The following is a 20,483-nucleotide window of genomic DNA, read 5'->3' as shown; positions in this document are numbered from 1 at the left end:
GACTCTCAATCTGGTTTTGCCATCACTGCCTTTGGCGTGCTTGTACTTCTCATGATTTTATAGGAAAGCTGATATGTGCTTCTGATTGATCTATGAAGCATACGTGGTATCTGTTTTTTCATGATCAGGTTTGCTCATTTGGGTATATGATGGTAGTTTTAGTGGTTAATGCTCAGTCATGTTGATGATGTATTTTTAGCTGATGTTGTAGGTCTTCTAGCAGAAAATACAAGCTGTCGTGTAATGACAGCAGTGCAGATTCCTGGAATAGGCTTTTCATTTTGGGAAGAGAGATTCCGTCGTGTGTAAGAGTACATCATGTGCCTGGCTTTGTGGCTCCTTGTATACTAAAGTAAAGTTTTGAAACGGTTTTGTGTTCTAGCAAGGGTTATAACCTCTAGGTACTGCGTTCCCATGATGGAAACATCTGATTGATTAGGACTCCTGGGGAAAAAAACATTCTACAATGACACCATTAACCTTTCCTTGGGTGACTATTAATAGAGTATTTAGCATTGCAAATTAAAATATTTTACCTGTATACATTTTTAATAGTCAGAATGAAGGACATACTGTACTTGTATTGTTCATTGCTCCTCATTGCGTTTGTGTGACCACAGCTACCACTTACAGTTCTTTCTGCTTTCAAGTTCGTAGTATGTGGTGCTGTACACCTGGGAGACTTTCTATTTCCTTCTACAGCAGAGAAGACTGGCTATATTTTGATACATATAAGAAAAAATGACACCTCAGCTGTTCTAGATCGTTTTTTAGTTAAACTGTAATAGGATAGTTTCTTAAAGCGTTAATGACCATTTAGGCACAAACTAATTAAATCAACAGATCCAGAGAATATAAGGTACTTTGTAATATTTTCAGGTTTTTTCTTCTTCACTTATGTGGCTTTCTCTAACCACTACCCCCACACTTAATTCTGAAATCTGTACCTAGTATCAAGGTGGACTACAACTCGGAGGTATCATGTTAAACCATTAGATTAAAGTCTGTGGAGGGGAAATGGTGAATAAAAGTAAGAGGAGAGCTGCGAGCAAAAAAACGTGCATAATGCAGCTAATTTTTAAGTTATTTCACCCCAAGTTCTTATTTCACATCCAATATAGGTAAGTATGTCTCTGTGTAGTATCTGCCAGATTCTCCTTTACTTACTGTGTGCAACTCAGGAACAACTGACAATTAACTGCAGAGCCTGGAGGGGGTAAAACTGCTAAATACTGAACATAAGTTGTTCCTCATGCACACACTACTTAATTTGTTGAACTGTTAGATACTTTGAAAGTGGTGTCTGTGGTTAAAGTATAGTCTGCTTGAATAAACTGCACCAAACATTGTCCAAATATGTGTGTGGGCCAACTTAGGCCTATTCACTTTGGAGCAGAAGTACGAGGCACAACCCATAGACAATAGTTTCACAGTTTTAGAGATATATTATAATTTATTTTAGCTGTACATATTAAGTTGTAGAATGCTGTTATCTACTTGTTTTTCTTAACTTGCTACTTTAGCATTGAAAGCAAACATGAAGTTACAATCCTAGGAGGTCTAAATGAATTTATAGTGAAGTTTTATGGACCACAAGGAAGTAAGTATCACTGCTGTCATTAACCACCACCTTCCAGCTATGTTTATGGCGTTTCATTTTTGTGGACTTATACTGTTTTGTGATGCCCTCTCTTGATACTACCAAGCTCTTTATAAAGATGTACAGTGTGTGTGTCTGTATACATACAGGGTGCCTGTGGTGTAGCACTCTGGACATTTTTTTTTTAATAACCAAATGACCCACGTTTATCAGATATATATGTGGGTAAGCCATAAATGTTTGTGACTGAAGGACTTCCAGTGGGAGGTACAGATATAAAGTACTCAATCTAAGCCTGTTCATACAGTACCTGAGAGAAACTTCAGATGTATTACAAAGACTCACACCTGAAATTTCATATGCAATATGACCTGAACCTTGGGCTGGTCGTTCAATAACAGGTACCACATCTAGCCATGCCGTAGGCTTTATAGTGTGTGTGTGTGTGTGTGTGTGTGTGTGTATATGTATATATAATATATATATATATATATATATATATATACCCTCACCATTGTTAAGCAAACAAAGTACAAAATTCCTCCCCAGCAGTGCCAAATACCAGTATTGACACACAACTCATTCCTGAAAGTGCCAAACTCCACAGCGCAGCACAATATCTTACCCCAACAGTCCCAAGTGAACATGAAAATATCTTTGACATTTTCTGGACGTTTATTCGGTACTACTGCACACATATTGCACCCTGAAAATATTTGGCTTTATGGAAATATCTGCAATAATAAAATATATCCACATGCTCCCTAAAGAGATCTAGTGGCAGGGTGTTACACTTTCCATGGTTTAAAAGGCATGTTACAAGTATAAGTATAGGTTTTGGGTTTTTTTCTATAACATGAAATGGCTGTGGGGTAACTCCAAAATTCTACATGTCCACTCCAGTCCATTGAAGTTTAATGCCAGCCATCATAAATCTCCCCTACTGAACTCTATAGACTGGAGTATGTGCTCTTTGTCAAATTAGTCTATTGGACACTTTTTATACCTACAGTTTTGAATGGGCCTAGTCCTATTAAGTTATAAATGTGCACACTTCTTAAAATAGCCACTGTGCAAAACAGTATAAAGGTGAAAGAAAATTGTCTAACAAGTGTTTGAGTGCTGACCCATGTCATTTTTATAAGCTAATCTTTGCCTGTATGTAAATTCATGTACCATTTATAAAAGGGAGTCTACCAGCAGTAAATATCTTTACACCACATTCATGCTCTTGTAGGGGTAATTGGTGGAACTGGGTGGGAACTAAAGGCATAAAAAGATGGCATGGCCGTGCTTCGGGTGTATTGAATAACTTTTACTTATGGTTTATTTTCTTCTCAACTAGGTGTGTTCACTGTCACTAATAGCCCTACAATAGAATATAAATGAGTTAGGCAATTTTGGTGATGGTAGATACCCTTTATCGCTGTTGTTATAGCTCCACATTAAGTCAAACTTGTTCCAACCTTTTCAGGTTGTGTAGCCTGATCTTTTACTTTGTCAGACCTGCACTTGCTAAATTGTAATCTGTGGAAGTTACTGACGTAGCTTGGCCTTGTATTTGACTGCTGCTATTCATGTTGTATTCCAGCGCTGTAGACTGCAGACAGTAAATACAACTTTTTACTAAGTCAGTACACCAAGAAACTAAATTATAACACACCAGGTGATAGGTCATATTTGTGATGCAGTTACTATGTTTTCATGCAACTATCTTGTTGCTACTCAAATAAAAAAAAAGAAGGCTTTTTGTTATCTGGATTCTAAAGTCCAAAAAGTTTTCTGGGGCAAAGCATGCAATTGTATGTTTTGTTTAATTTCAGTTACAATCCTTGGCTTTTTAGAAGGCTATTTCCAATAAACCTCATAAATGTAAATGTGTTTTTGTTTTTGTTTTTTTTCATAACTGCTTAATGTTAATTTTTGGTTGCTTTCCAGCCTATTCCCTTAAGGAGGCACTGCATCCCATTTGTTAAAGCAGATTTCTAACGAAATTACTAGGTTCCCCCCCTTTTCCGGATTTTTTAAGTGGTTAAACTCTGTTGCATAATTGCCTTGCAAGGGGTCTTCAACATGTTCCACTTGCCTTGATTTTGTTTGTTTTTTGCTACATGTGGATAAGGCTTTAAAATTCTCATGCATGATACAACAGACTTTCATTTACTAGATGTAAGTATTTTATAGGATCGTATCAATAGTGTTTAATTGGTGGCAATCATTTTGACTTTTGTAGCAGACGTTGGCCTTAGTGACTTCAAAAGGAATGGGAACTATAGAGGAAACACATAAAGGGTAAGTTCACACAGAGTTTTTTTTGGTCAGGTTTTTGAGGCCGTATCCGCCTCAAACTCCTGACCAAAAAGACAGTTCGAGATGCTCATTCTTCAGACCGATTTGCCTTGCGATTCGCCCTGAAGACACTCCCGACTAGGCCCATTCATTGGGCCTAATCCGGAGCAGAGTGCGCGACTGTATGCTGGTGCAGTGCACTGGGATTCAGTCACGGCTACCCGATTTTTGGCCTGGAACCTGAGGTGGCCTCTGTCTCAAGTTCCGGACCAAAAAACTGTGAACTTACCCTAATGCTCCCTTTGGCTTAATCCACTCCTGGCTTTGGCTCAAATCTGCTGCAAAATCTAAATATTGATGATCCATCCTATTTCCACTTAACAGGCCAGTTGTGGCACATTTATTGGTCACAGGTCTTGCATTCAGTTCGGTCCCTTGTAAGTGAATGAAGATAAACTTCAATACCAAGCACAGCCACTATACCATGTATGGTGTTGTGCAGGAGCTGCAGTGCTCGCCTGAATATTGTCCTCTTGAAATAGCTGATCACTGAAAGTTCCTGGTGTCTGATTGAAACCGATCTGATATTGATGGCTAAGGCTGTCGTCAATGTTATAATCCTGGAAAACCCCTTTCAGTTCATAAAAGGGTATGAAAAGTCTAAAATGTGTAAAACTGATTAGGCAATTTGATGTGATTTTTGTAGGACACGTTCAGTTTTAACTACAAACATTAAAACTTAAAGTATAGACTTACACCCATAGCCAAGTAGAGCTCCCACGTTTTATTTACTTTTTTTATTCTCTGGCCTGTTACAAAGGCACGCGATGTAAATTATGAAGGTGGCTGTGTGTGCTATCCAATCCCTTCTGGTCCACAGCTGTCTTGTGTGACAAGTTATCACTCTCCAAGTGGCACAGCTTCTAAGGGTAGATGGAAAGTGTTTTGCCATTTATTTCTGACAGTTTCAATGTTAGTCCCAGTAAATGCAGTAACAGAACTATGCAGTCAGTTGGAGAGACTGATAACTGGTTACATGACACACCAGAAGTGGATAACTTGCACATACAGCCTCCATGGACCAGAGCATAAAAAACTGTGTAGAACCCTTGATCTACCTGCTGTTTTGATAAATCTGTTGACCCATGGGTGATCTGCCAGGCGAAAGTCAAAAAGAGCACTAAAGAGTAGCGACCTGCGGTACTTTTTAACCCCTACCCTCTGCAGACATTTTATGTATTTCACTTGACTTCCATCCTTCCAACTTTTTTTTTTTTTTGTCCAGAGCAATATGAGGGCTTAATGTTTACGGGTCAAATTATTCTTGTTAGTGGTTGTTACCATCCACACAATGTACTGGGAAGCTGAAAAAAAAAAAAATGTATAAAACTTAACCTTTAATATATCTGACTAAAATATTAATATCCACTTTTGGCCCCTGGTATAAATATTTTCTCCAGGTTCTAATACCATAAACCCTATTCAAGGTCACCATTCACTTTGTGATATGTTTGCATGAGCAGTATATCATATGGAGACTAGCAGGTGGTTAGGGTCATTTGAGTGCATAGTTTATCCACTCCCAATCCAATTGCAACACCTCAAAAAAGACAACTCCTTTTATCCTGAGCTGTCCAGATTAACCCTCCCCCCCCCCCCCTCAAAAAAAAAAAAAAAAAAAACTCTCCTAGGTGGGTGTCACACTGATAGCCCAAGTTAATTATGTGCTAATTTATATGTACTAGTTCAGACCAGTTTTAGCTCACCTGCCGATTCCCTTGCTCCATCCCAAACCAGGGTAAATTATAGTGCCCATTTCTAAATCACAGCAGGATACTGATATCTCCTACCTATAAAACTACATATCTGTGCCAGCTAGTCTATTTGTTGTCTCATATCAAGCAAATGGGCACAGCCTTCATCTCTTCCCCCAGTATGTAATTTGAGGTGGTTAAACTTTTTAATAATTTTAATAAAAACTAAAAAGGTGTAGATGCTTGACATCCCTGACTGGGGTTCCCCAACTCTTTCTGAACATGGATGGTTATAAACGTGAGCTATAATTTATATGCTTTCAGTAAGTGTTCCTCTGTTCAATGTCAGAATTTTGGCCAACATGCTTCCATGTCTTGCCTACAACTCCTCTGCCCCACTAAAAGCCATTTGGACTTTTTGTATATAAATTGGCCTGTGAACCAGCTGGACAGTCAAAATCAAATTTAATGTCCTGGTTTTATTAAATACTTGTATCCTGGTCCTTATATTGTGGTAACTTGGGCAGGAGCTGTACTCTTACCAGTCCTACAACGGCATTGAATATGACTCACAATTACAACAATGAGGATAAACCGTAACTAGACACAATACAATATACCAAACTTCATTCGGAAACCCAAAATCAATGCTAAATCCGTTCGAGTCTGATATGTTCATTGCAGGTTTTATCCTGCTGTAAGCCTTGATCAGTGATGCTCAGTTTTTGTTGTCAGTGATTGGATAGGACGAGTAAGCCCATGTCAGTTATACCTGACTCCTGCTCACTATGCCAGCTCTCTGAACTGTTCTCCATTCCTTAAAGGGATTCTATCATTAAAATGAAATTTATTTTTTTTGTCTCTAACACTTAGGAATAGCCTTAAAGGCTATTCTTCTCCTACCTTTAGATGTCTTCTCCGCGCTGCCCTTCAGTAGAAATCCTGGTTTTCTTCTGTATGCAAATGAGTTCTCTTGCAGCACTGGGGGCGTCCACTTCCATCTTCTTCTGGAACGCACTCTCCCTGTGTCTTCCAGAGAAAAGTGCTTTGCTCTGAAATCTATAGCAGAGACCTAAAACTAGGCAAACTAAGGCACATTCCCAAAGCTCTTTTTGCCTCATTTGCATATTAATAAAATAGGGATTCCTATGTAAGTTGGACTCCAAAAACATGCTGCTTTTTTGGAGGGGGGGGGAATCAGTAAATTGGTTATAAAGCTGCAATTATTTCAGTGTCTTTTCTAATCTCTCTCCCCTCTTCATAGACCAACGTGGAGAAAGTAACTGCCTGAAAAGTGAAGAAAACCTATTTCTGTAATAAGCTATTAGAAGGGTTCATATATTAACCTTTACTGCTTAAGGAAAAGCGGTGTATAACTGGAGGCAAGCTTTTAACAGCCTCCTTCATGACATCACCAACACACACAGATGCAAGAAACTCTTTGCTTTTCAACAAAACACCACTGTTGTTCAAATACATAAAACTTATCAGTACTCTCAATACAGTTGTATACCAAAAATGACTTGTATGGTAGAGTTAACAAATACATGCACACCAGAATAATAGTAAAAAAAATGGATTTTACCCCCAATTAGATCTTTGGGAGACAAAGCAAGGCAACAGGCATATTGTAGAGGGTGATAGGCCACAGTCCCTAAACTGCCCCTCAACAGCTGTTAATTTTTCCCAGGTAAATGACTCCCACCCTTACAAAGGCAGTACCCTAACAGACAATCCTCTTTGCTGTGTCAGAACATCCCAGGTTACAGCAGAAGTGTATATACCATATGTACAGAGACTGTCTGGTGGGGGCTGAAACCAGCAATCTGTGCAGCTTTGGAAAGTCAGTGTCTATTTAAGTTCATGTATTTTAAATTTGCCAATTTTCTATTTTTATTTTTTTACTATAATATGCCTTTATTGACTAGTAATTGGTAGGCAGTATTATATAAGTTTGCACACAATAACTGATTTCCAGACTCCTTGAACAAGAATGTTGGATTTCTTTTTTGGCAGTTTTGTTTGATGACATGCACAGATTGTTTAACTTGCATATATGCCACATAATTTCCTTTGCTGTTTCCTTGCGTGAATGGGAAGTTTTAGTCATACTAAATCTATTCTTCTTCATGGCAGCACCATATGAAGGTGGAGTTTGGAAAGTTAGAGTTGACCTTCCTGATAAATATCCTTTCAAGTCTCCTTCTATAGGTAGGTACTACTTTTTAAATTTCTTAACGTTAAAGGATTGTGATCTTTTGGTATGCTGCTGTTAGAGGGTTATCCATCTCATATTTCTTCTATTAATAGATCTTATTTAGATAGTGCTCATATATTTCTCAGCACTTTACAAATCGTATAGTTAAAGTACAGGACAAATGAGACATTATAAAGTAGTCAATTCTCACAATGGGAGTGGGTCCGCATTTTATAGAACATGTCCGTAATGGCTGTTAATTGTAGCACTGCACGGGCTCGCCTTTAGAACTCTATGGGCGAGTGCGGCAGGGCACGGACGTCTGCAGATTCTATATTGCCAGCATTGATTCTATATTAATCAGCAACTTGCGGACCGTACATTCAATACGGTCATGTAAGACCAGCCTTAATCTTGTGCAGGAGAAAGCTCAAATGAAAGCAGTATTACATGGAGGGGGTATTGAACGTTCTTCACTTATTTGTGTAGCAATAAGTTATGAACTGGACAACCCCTTCAATCTGATTATTCAACAAATATTTACCCTAAAAATGAATGCAACATTTCCTTCATGCATGTCAGTGATGAATGTGTATAGTTAAATATCATACATGTGCCAACTTGTGTTTTTTATACATGTACTTGCTGCTTTTCTGCATGCTTACCAGTCCTCTCTGCAATTGGGATCCTATTGACAATATTACTGCTAAATATGTACAATATTCAGCACAGTTGCTCAGTGGTTAGCACTGTAGCCTTTAGGGCAGGAGTTCTGTGTTTGAATCCTGCCAAGGACAACATCTGCAAGGAGTTTGTATGTTCTCCCCATATTTTTCATGCAGCTTCTGATGCAGATGCAAACAGATTCCCTAGCATAGGGATCACACCTCTTAGTCTATTAATGTGTGATTGAATAGTTATCAGTTTTGTTTAGAGGACCTCTCACCACCTCCACCAATTAAAGTTCTTAACATGTGTTAATAGGCGCTGCTCCACTGATCCCAGTGCAGTTGAAATATTTTCTCTAGCTTTCACCATTCCTGACAACAAACAATTTTGATGCCTAATGTCCTCTTTAAGCTCTGTAATGTCAGGCAGGGGGTGTGACTCAGAGCTCCAATCAGAGGCAGCCAGTATCAGATCAGAATCGCACGCCTTTCCTGCTCCTGCCTGACACCACTCTCCTGGCCCTACAGACAATTCCATATCAGACACCAAAGATAACTGCATTGCTTGGAAATGGTGGGAGCTAGAGGAAAAATTCCTGTGCCAGAATCGGTGGAGCTGGATCTTAACAGATGCTAAGAACTGGAGATGGCAACAAAAAAGAATCATAGCACAAATAAGACTGAGAGAACAACTCAATAAACAAGTGTTGTCTCCTTTAAGAAGCCCAATATAGATTGTGTAGTATAATGTATAATTCAACAAAAAAACGGAAGATAGGAAAACACTCAAAATATAAAATAGATTTTTTTTATTGAAAGCATGATAAAACATATACTGAATAATACAGATAAAACAATGACCAATATGAACTTCATATGTTTATCATATGTTCTTGTTTGTGCCCTGTCACTATCTTTAGAACCGTTTATCACCAAATTGGACAAAATAAAAATAACTCTTTATTCAACATCTTTAGCATCAGTATCGCTTAAGATTTATCTGGTTTGTAAGATGGATTGTCTTCTCCTTAGGATAGGCAATCAATTTTAGCTCTTTGGGGGTACCAACACCTACCTATGATACCCAGAGATCACTGATACCAAGGCAGCACGGGAAAGCAGCTGTTCACTCACCATACAAACTGTAGTGATGTGTGTGATACTACAACATTGCCCCATTGACGTGTCTCTCGGGCACTGAGTACCAGTGATCTGTGGAGGTCCTTTGGTGTAGGGCCCTCTGCCAGATCTAATTTTGGTGACCTATTGGATATCTTTTACGAATTTTTAGATATTTGCAAATCTCCTATATATTTATCAGTTTCTTCTTTATGACCTTATGAAATATTTAACAAGTTAGGGAAAATTATTTTGCAAGCAGAAGTAACTCCAGCTCTAAGATTGGTAATCTATATTGCATTGGCGAGGCTCCAACAACCAGCACCCCCACCGATCATTTGCGTACCAACTGTTTGTATAAGCAAGAAAGACTGCTCTGAGTAATGATGGTAAGTTCTACACTGTTGTAGCTCAGCTGCCCAAAGACCACAAAGTCACTGCGGTGTGTAGTGCAGTCTTGGAGAAATGCTAGTCTTCAGTAATCTGTCCCTAGGCATTTCAAGACCAGCATCTTCAGTAGAAGAAGAGGTTAAATACATATGTTACAAAAGCTTTTAACGTATAACTTTTTTTTTTTTTTTTTTTTTTGTTTCAGGATTTATGAACAAAATATTTCACCCCAACATTGATGAAGCGTAAGTTAACCTACTGATTTTTGTTAATTTTTGTTTAAATCTGTGTCTATATGCAGATGCTATATTACCTTTATATGTGTTTGTCATTTGTGGAGCTTGCTCCTTACATCAGAACTGAAGTCTTCCAGCAATCCTTACTGACAATGTAGCAATCAAGAATTAGTCTACAGCCAAATATAACTATAATGGTTATTATGACATATATTACATTATAGTTTTTATTGAATGGCTTTTTGCCTCTGTCCTGTTGGATCTTAGTTGTTGCATTCTGTTCATGAGAATTGCAGACATGTAATGACATGTCTTCTGCAGCAGTCAGGCCATAGCTTTTACTAGTGATAACCCTTGATTGTGGGAATCTCTTAAGTTAGACCATTCCTGGGGTATTGCAGCCGTTTTCTACCAACAGATAGATGAGATGCTGGTTTGGTGTTCCTAGGGCCACTTCTTTAGTGTACTCACAATGAGTTCATGCACCTGAGTAGGGGTGACAGGGATTATATACGACTTGAACAGGCTGGCTGCTTTTAAGTGTTTTGTAGTAATGTGTAGGTTTTTGAACAGGTAAAGCTATAATCCACTTTATTAGCAATATTATGTGAGCTGTTGATCATTTGGTGCAATGCATACTTCAGTATTAAGACTTGTCTCTCTTCAGATCAGGAACAGTGTGTCTAGATGTCATCAATCAAACCTGGACAGCTCTGTATGGTGAGTTTCCTCCTGTATCAGGTTGTATTACGTCAAGCAACATTTTTCTCTATGCATTTTAAGTTGTAAATATCTGCTCAAGACTAACTGGGTGTGTGAGAAATAAATAAATATTATACATTTTATTTTTTATTAAACAATGTTGGCCCTAAGCACACAGCCACTACAACACTGGAGTGTCATACACACAGCATCGAGTGTCCCAGTCAGAGCCCTGACTTGAATCCAAGTGAACCCTTCTGAAGTGACCTTAAAATGGCTGTCCAGACTGTTCCAATCCAACCTGACAGAGCTTGAAAGGAATGGCAGAAAATCCCCAAAATTCAAATATGCAAACCTTGTGAAATCATACCCAAGAAAAGACTCTGTAGTCACTGAGAAACATGCTTCAACATAGTATCTGAATATTGCAATGCAATGACTTAGTTTTTTTTCAATAAACTATCAAGGAGTTTCAATGTTTTCAGTAATTGGGTATGAAATGCAGTGTGTCAGATGTTCCTGCATTAAGATGGGTGAACCACACCAGCATTTTAACTGCATGTATGCATTAAACAGGTTAAAAGCTAACACATTCTTGCAAAAGCGGTGTTTAAAATGACGGCCATTATAATTGATAAGTTTTACAACAGCTCAAGGTGTTGGCACAAGTTTTTCCAAACCCTTGAAAGGCAGACGTGGACAGCAATTGCACAATGTACCCTTAATTGTGATGACCTATGTATTTTAGTGATGCATGAGTTACACTTAAAGGGGTTGCCTTTCAGACAATAAATGATAGATTGTAATAAAATTGTATATTGAAAGCCCTTTAATTTTTCAATATGTTCTACGTTAATTCCTCACTGTTTTCTTGATGTCTGTCTGCATTTTTTTTTATAGATTAGTTACCATAAATAATTTAGTCTATGGTCTTGTGATGGACATATAGGTACACAGCTTGTCCCAGCACATTAAAGGGGTTGGCCACTTTCAGACCAGTATTGAGACCATTGTTTGCTTTTTTTTTTTTTTTTTTTTTTTTTTTCCAATATTTGTTTTCCTAGATCTGATTGGCTGTCATTCATATGGATTACTTATAGTGGGTAACATTCTGACCATGCTCAAGGGACATCTGCTCCATGGTCATGTGATGGACACATAGATGCACAGTTCATTACCAAGCAGATGTCTTATTAGCTGTCTTCATCACATGACCATGGACTGTATATCACATGACCACTGTCAGAATTTTATCCATTAGAAGTATGCAGAATGATTGACAGCAAGCAGAGTTCTAGAAAACTGAGGAATTGATACAGAAAGTATATTGGAATAATTGTAAAACTTATTATACGAACAAGAAGATTGGTTTCAATATTGATCTTGAAGTGACCAAACCTTTTAATTAGAGCTCTGACTTGTCATGAGCTGCAAAACCGTGTGACTAATTTATATCCACTAGAAGTGATCAATATATTGACTGGACAACCGCTTAGTTATTTTTCAATATAGCGACTTAAACTTCCCACTTGGAATAGTGGATCAGGAACAAAAGTGGGCTACCAAATGGCTAGCTAATGCCAAGTACTCAATATTATGTTTTGTTTTTTTTTTCCTATCAAATTTATCTTCTCATCTTTAGGGTGAGTCCTCACATTGTAGTAAAGCCTGCAATCAGAGTGGACTCTGATAGTGGGCATTAGCTCTGGGTCTCTGCTGTACATTACAACAGAGACCCTGTAGCTATCATCTTTAAAGCCACTACATCTGCCGTGATAGTACAGCAATGTCGACATGGGGTTAGCACCACCGGGACACACTCTCCTCCCAGCCCAAGGCCCACAGCATCAACTTGCTCTTGCTTTCACCGGCTTCTTGCAGTGGCAGCCCTGCCATCCACTCGACCATCACTAGAAGATGCACCCCCTTCCCATCATATTCCTCCCAAAGTTGGGGCAAAAAAAGTGCGTCTTGGGCTGGAAAATACAGTAATTGCTTTTTATCTAAACTTTAGACATTTGGATTACTTTTTCTGATCAATTTTCTTTATTTTATTGTAGATCTTACCAATATATTTGAGTCCTTTTTGCCTCAGCTGCTGGCCTACCCCAATCCAATAGATCCACTTAATGGAGATGCTGCAGCTATGTACCTGCATCGACCAGAGGAGTACAAACAAAAAATTAAAGGTGAGTTTGACAAAAGGGGGCATAACATCAAGGGGGGGAATGCTTGCTCACTAAAAGTTGTATTCTAACCAACCTAGTTCAGTAGCCACAGTAGCCAGGTGTAGGATGTCCTTACAGGTTGCAATCCTTACAATAGTATCAGGGATTCCAGTAAGAACAACTCTCTCAAGTAATAAAAATGCAGTCCACCATCTTTTCAGGTCTGGTAATATTTTTAAAGGAGAGTTTCTCTTGTGCTACTTTCACGCTGTGTTTTAGCCCATTGTGCTGATCTGTCATAGGATTAGAACTTCAGACAGAAAATAGAATGACAGCAGACTGAGCACACTCTGGAGGTTTTCGTGCATCTGCTAGTCGAAAAAAAATTATAATCCTGTGGACGGTTCTTATAGTTCAAACTTGTGATTTTCGCAAGCCAAGTGTGCATAAGGGTTCTAGTGCACCCTCGGTTCTGCTACATCTGATGGGCTGACCGGCACACGGTGTAGTTGAGCAGAACTGGCTCAACACTGCTAAGTCTCTGCATTCCCATAGGAATGCATTGGCCAGCCTTCGGCCAATCAGCGCTGGCTCTGCCGGAGGAGGCGGAGTCTAAGGTCGGACCTGAATGGAGACTGGTGTGGAGCGATCTTAGACTCCGTCTCCTCCAGCAGAGCCAGCACTGATTGGTCGAATTCCGTACTCTGGCCAATCAGCACTGTCCAATGCATTCCTATGGGAAAAAGTTAGCTTGCGAAAATCACAAGCTGACAGGGATTTCCATGAAATAAAGTGACTTTTATGCCCCCAGACATGCTTCCCCTGCTGTCCCAGTGTCATTCCAGGGTGTTGGTATCGTTTCCTGGGGTGTCATAGTGGACTTGGTGACCCTCCTGAGACGGATTTGGGTTTCCCCCTTAACGAGTATATGTTCCCCATAGACTATAATGGGGTTCGAAACCCGTTCGAACAGTGAGCGGCTGTTCGAATCGAATTTCGAACCTCGAACATTTTAGTGTTCGCTCATCTCTACATTTGAGTGCCATGACAGCAGGGGTTTCTGTCAGCTATCCCCTGCTAGTACTGTCATGGTACAGCCTAGCATCCTTTTGTGTGGAGCTCTGTACTGCCAATCTATTCTAAGAGAATTGGCTTCTCCCCAAGTCCCCCCTCTGTGGCCCAAGCTAAAGATACTCATCTTTTGTCCTTCATGGCAGAAGAACAGAGAGGCAAATTGCTCACTGTATGGGGTCTTGCTATAAGACTAGGTAGTCAGCAGCATAGTGGCAGGGACAATGTAGCATCTCCGGACTGCTCCATAAAAGGAGTGTGATGAACAGTCTTGCAGTTCAGCACAACTGCAATGGTCCGGTAGGTGAGTGAGAAGAAGTCTCAGACATTAGTGCACAGATAGCTGGACATGCGGGAAAGCTGTAGGGGTACCTCTCTAATTGGGTAAGAACAGTCTAGTATAATGCACAGCACTGCTTCATGACCTGGTAAATGGTAGTGTCTGGTGTAGCAGCATGCACATTTCTACTTCAATGTACCTCTGTAATCCCTGTAGTAGGCATATACACTGGGTTACAGGTGCTTTGTGTGAAGTAGTGTGGATGCTGCTATACCAGTAGAGTATCTGTGCTTCTCTAGTTTCCTTGTTATGTCTGGTGCATTAGAAAAAAAGCACAGTATTGCTGCTTTGCAGTGTGTGTGGCTCTGACATCATGTAGTGTATATGAAATGCAAACATTTGGGTCAGGCCTTGACAGATTCCTTGTCCACTTCTTCTATTCAAAACTAGCCATGCTGTGACTGTAGCCCAAACAGGGTCCTATGTCAGAACATTCTGTCTGAGGTCAGCACTGTCTATCATGAAAGGGGAAATTTGTGTTAATGCCATGGCTTAGTACAAAATTGAGCCATGTGGGGGTAACACGGTGGCTCAGTGGTTAGCACTGTAGCCTTGCAGTGCTGGAGTCCTGGGTTTGAATACTGCCAGGAACAACATCTGTAAGGAGTTTGTATGTTCTCCCCGTGTTTTTAATTTTTATTTTTGGACTTCCTCCCATACTACAAAGGCATACTGATAGGGGAAAAAAAGTATTTTGTGAGCCCTATATGCGGCTCACAATCTTACATCTACAATCTATATGGGGCTCACAATCTACATTAAAAAAAATTGTGCCATGGTAGTTTTCCGTCTTTGTGGCAAGGAGGGAAGGCCCACTTCTGTAACATCGGCACTGGGGCCTCCAGTCTGCTCATTCATTCATGCATTCTTTCCCTGCTGTTCTTTGAACTCCCATAAAAGTGTATGGCATGGAGTGTGCTGGGAATTTCAGAGCAACTGAAAGTTGCCGATCCTCTTCTTTTACATGGCCATTTTCCAGCTTTGTCATTCATATGTTGCAATTAGCTGCTTTAGAACAGTTCCCTACACTCCTTATGGTCTTGATGTGGTTTTGTTGAAATTACAAGCTTCTTTAGAATATTATATATGAATTATAATTTTTTGTTTTCTTTTAAATGTCTAGAGTACATCCAGAAATATGCAACAGAAGAGGCGCTTAAAGAACAGGAAGAGCGCACAGGAGATAGCTCATCTGAAAGCTCAATGTCTGATTTCTCGGAAGATGAAGCCCAGGACATGGAGTTGTAGTAGACACAATCTGCTTTTCAGAAGGCAAAAAACAAATACAAAGACTTATTTCCTAACCCTGAGAAGCAGACTATAATATTCGTATTTAAACAAAGCAATTTTTTTTATTACTAAACAAGGTTTTTATGAATAATAGCATTGATATATCATCACCCTTTAGGTCTTGATTTTCCTGATCATTTTGCAACCCAATGTGCATAGCGTGTGCCCTTTTTCCCCCCCACATTCCATTTTGGTAGCTGTGTGCATGAGTTCAGCAGTCCAACGTTGTATGCTACTTGAACTGAGGAAAAAGACCACAAATATAGCAAAAAGCAACAAATAACAATTCTGACTGCTGTGATAAATAGTCTTCAAGTAGTTTTGTCCTTTTTTTTTTTTTTTTTTTTTTTTTTCCAACACCCTGCCAAGTGGATCATGCCTCGGACTCTGCTGGAATAGTGCATTCTCAGAAACCTATGGTGTACATTGAGGCATATTGTGCACAAGATAAGAAATGCTTAACATTACAAACTTCCATGGAATGTGTACTTTGGGGGGCACCAGTTGGTGTTGCCCTTGTTCCCCCCCCCCCCTTTTTTTTTTTTTTTTTTTTTTTTTTTTTTAATTCAAATTTAGTTTAAAAAGAAAAAACAAAAATTCAGCTAGCCCCATTACTGGGTTTCATACATGCCTGTGTCAGTTTTTAATTACAGTTTTTCCTTTTTAATGTTGATTTATCACCCTTCAAAGCCAAGAGGGTTAAGAATATGACAATGTTTAATTTGCGAATATGGTGATGTGTTCCATCTTGGAGGGATTTATTCATTTGGAGATTGGGTTTGGGGGTGTGCAGAACCAGTGGTGAAGTGACCCATTGCTATTGTTTCCCTTTAGAGAAAAGAGGGTGGTAAATTGTATGACTTAAGTTACTTTCAAATATAGAGAAAACTTCAAATATGTGTCATATTATTCACGATTTTTCACCATGTTTAATCACAGGATTTTAGGCTCTTTAAAATTCTTCTCCTGATGTAAAAAGCATACTAAACTGTAGGAGTTAAGCCCACAAAGAAATAATGTTCCCAAATACATTAAAGTAGAATTTCAACTTGGGATTTATCTGTATTGATCTAGGTAGAACTCATCACTGGAAATTATTTAGCCATTTTGTTACATTCTTGACTGTAATTGACTGGCAAATATTCATCAGTGGAGATGCAGACCAGCCGCCGCCACTATGTCTGCAAGCAACCTACCCCACGTTATAGTTCTCCCACCTTCTCTTTCACACTGTAGATGATGGTTGTGTGTTTAAACCACTACCAGTACTGTTGTGATCATAGGCAAGAGTTGCAGTCATTTGTGGGGGGTTTTTTTGGGGTTTTTTTCCTTTAGTGAAGAACCAGAAACCATTTTTTTTTTTTAATGAAAATGGTACCATGCAGATGCATGTTCAAGTCTTCTACTGCTCTGACCTATTTTGAGATGGAGATCCTATAAGTAACCTGCAAGTGAATGACGCTATAGACCACTACTTTTATTCAAAGTGGAAGTGTTACGCGGTATTGAATTGCTGTTGTGGCCCTGAACAACTTAGTGGTTTTGTTTTTCCTCTTTTAAATGGGTCCATTTCCTCAAAAGAAGGTTATTTATAAATTATCTCTGATTACCAACTGGGCAGTAGAGAAAGTAAAAGGTTAACATTTGGTGAATAAAAGCCAATTTACATAACTTTCCATCAGCCATATCTTTAGCATATCATAGCATTTTTTTTTTTTAAATTGGCCCAAACAGCACATTTTTCAGTAGTCTGCTTGTTAATGGGTCCTCTTTAATCCTAAATTTTAAAAAAGCTGAATTTAAATTTTGAGATGCATATTCTAAGGTAGCTTAGTGGATTCATAGGGTCACACATAAAGGACCTTTCATCACTTCTACCAACTCCAAGTATTTGCATCCCACAATAGCTGCTGCCTCACTGATTCTGGCACAGTTGGAATTTTCTATAGCTCCCACCATGCCTGAGCAATCAGTTCTGTTAGTTTCCACATTATTATGGTCTGTCTCTTTGTGACTGCCCTGGACCGCCCATTAGAGCAAGCACCTAATTGTGCCAAAAGTAACTGCACTGATTGCTCGGAACGGAGATTGACAGTTTTTTTTGGGGGGGGGGGTTTTCGTTTTTTTTTTTTTTTTGGTGGAAGTAGCAAAGGTACTCCTCTCTTTAAGGCTTGTGCTATAGAATGTTTTCAATCTTTACTTAGTCCATAGATAAAATCCAGTAGATGTATGTGTTTTAGGGGTTTTATTCAACTATAAACTATGTAGTACTAGCCTTCAAAACTGTCTGCCGCCATCAAAATTGTTTTTAAACCACTTGTATACTGTTGAAGGGGCGGTTAACAGTATTATGAACATGCAGTGTTGCTCCCAAGAAAACAATTTTTCACCTATGATTATTGCCCATTGGCGACTGCTTGCCCCTTGGGGGGAATTTACACGGAGTAACGCGGCGCTGATTCTGGCATGATAACTCATGTAAGAATCAGCGCTGCAAAACAGAATCCCACTGACTTCAATGGGTTCCGTTTAACGCATGTAACACATTGAATCGGCACTGCATTACTCCGTATGAATACTCCCTTTTATTGGAAAACAGTGCTGGGTGGTGTCCACACGCAAAAATGGGTTGTCTGGCAGATGTGGTTATGGCTAGCTTGTTTCCATACAAATTGGGGATGGCTAATTTGCATACAAATTAAAAAGGTGCACTCTGACCAAAAGGAATATCCATATACCATTACCTGCCCTTCCAACAGCATGAGTGGTTTAGCAGAAAACTTGGTGGTGATAGACTTCTGTACTTGGTTTTGCCTAGAATTGTAGGACTACCCCAGGCTTCACCAATCAGCCACTGCAGTTTTTTTAGGTAAGTGGCCATCCATTTGTGAAAAACATCAGGTTCACTCACAGACGTGCCAGGTCAGTGCTGTCCCTTATACCCATACCAAACTCTTCATACGTGACATTTTCATTCTGTGGAATGTACAGGTAATTGAATACTTCAATCTTATTTTATTAAAGGGAGTCTGTCAGCAGTAAATTCATTATAAGCCTAATCACTGTACCTTGTGGAAGTGATTCTAGCTATGACAGGTCATTAAGTAGATTCAAAATTTGTCAGTACTATACATGTATCCTTGTCAATGTCCTATTTCTGTGACACTGCACAGCTGATACTATATACAGTATTCAAAAAATAAACGGAACCACTAATAGCTTTTATTAGTAACTACATACTACACATTCACTTCTAAATCAAACAGTAGTAATCCAATCTGTGTAAAGAAAAAGGAATATTGGGCTTTTCAAAAAATTAGCATTGCTGGCTTTTTTTTTTCCCCTCTAAACTGAAACATTTAGTGAAATGTTACTTTTTGACAGTGATCATTGGCTGAGCCCTAGGCAATTTTAGATCTCTGCTATAGGCTGAATAGTCTATAAATTTACTGCATTTCTAAACTTTATTCAAATCATGGTTTTTAATGAGCGCAATGGAATGATCCATTTTCCCCAGTATTTCAGGACTTGCTCTATAACCAACATATGCAACATTTACCACCCTCCTATCTGTAGGTAGCAGTGAATATATACATGTCAAACTGCGATCATGACTTAGAGGACCTGTTGCCAAGTAGAAAATGTTTTTAAAAAAAAAATCATTTTATTCGTTGCCTTGAATAATCTGGTTTTCTTTTAAAATCTGCCCTCCCATTAAAAAGATGTGGTCCCTAGAAATTATATGTGAACTTGCTCTCTGATTCTCCATTTAGGTGGAACCTTTTGTTTTCAACATAAGGTTACTGCCTACTTGGAAAATCAGAGTGAGGCTCCGTTCTTAGATTCAAAACAGATCCCATTGATTTCAATGGGTGCCGGCTTGCACATTGAAATCAATGGGAGGCTTTATAACATATTGATTTCAATGGGTAACGCGTGTAAGTCGGCACCCATTGAAGACAATGGGATCTTTTTTGAAGCACCTCGCTCTTACACGTGTTTACGTGTCTAAATGAGCGGCACGATACTCCATGGGAATGGAGCCTTATAGCCGGAAGTTGCCAACCCACTTGGGCTTGACTGGGCCTGTTGGTAACAAGTCTTCAGATTTTTATAACTTATAACTTAATTTCACCAGTTATTTCTAAAAAAAAAAAAAAAAAAAAAATATCCCCCCCCCCCCTTCCTTGGTCTGTATGAGGTATGGATAAGGCTAGATTCACATCTGCTTCAGAGACCACCAAAAAATTGGTAGGGAAAAAAGGGTCCTGTGACTGGGTTACAGGATTCTGTGTTGATGTTTTAGCAGTCTGGCTTGCTGCCATTTGTGTCCCCCAATTGTCCCTAATGACTGAGAGCCTGGTGCCAGTGTGAAAACAGGGTCAGGTTATTTTCACACTACTGCAGTCTGTTGTGATCATCCGTCATAGGGACTTAGATTGAGCTTCCACTCCCATTGACTTTATTGTGAAGACAAAAAAATAACACCCCCCCCCCCCCCCATTAAAACAGAAGAGAAACACCTAATCAGCATATAGCATGATACTGGTTATTGTATGAAATAGACAAAGGTATGATGTAGTGGAACAGATGCTCTCTAAGCCAGTCTTTTTAGATCCTGCAAGAAAGAAGGGAAGGTAGACCAATATTATAGGACAA

General features: G+C 39.2%; 1 protein-coding gene across 1 annotated transcript in view; it reads left to right on the top strand.

Moving 5' to 3' along the window:
• The window catches only part of UBE2H (ubiquitin conjugating enzyme E2 H), a 32,837-nt gene extending 16,118 nt beyond the window's left edge, over positions 1–16,719 (top strand). The window contains exons 2-7 of the mRNA XM_075273914.1: positions 1,524–1,600; positions 7,780–7,854; positions 10,223–10,262; positions 10,921–10,973; positions 13,016–13,144; positions 15,658–16,719. Coding sequence (XP_075130015.1) covers positions 1,524–1,600; positions 7,780–7,854; positions 10,223–10,262; positions 10,921–10,973; positions 13,016–13,144; positions 15,658–15,782 — 499 coding nt within the window. The 3' untranslated portion in view covers positions 15,783–16,719. The remainder of the gene's footprint in view (positions 1–1,523; positions 1,601–7,779; positions 7,855–10,222; positions 10,263–10,920; positions 10,974–13,015; positions 13,145–15,657) is intronic.
• The last annotated feature ends 3,764 nt before the right edge of the window (positions 16,720–20,483 follow it).

The sequence above is a fragment of the Leptodactylus fuscus genome, chromosome 5 (genome assembly GCF_031893055.1).
Source record: "Leptodactylus fuscus isolate aLepFus1 chromosome 5, aLepFus1.hap2, whole genome shotgun sequence".
Classification (NCBI taxonomy): Eukaryota; Metazoa; Chordata; class Amphibia; order Anura; family Leptodactylidae; genus Leptodactylus; species Leptodactylus fuscus.
This window is presented reverse-complemented; position numbering and strand designations above follow the sequence as displayed.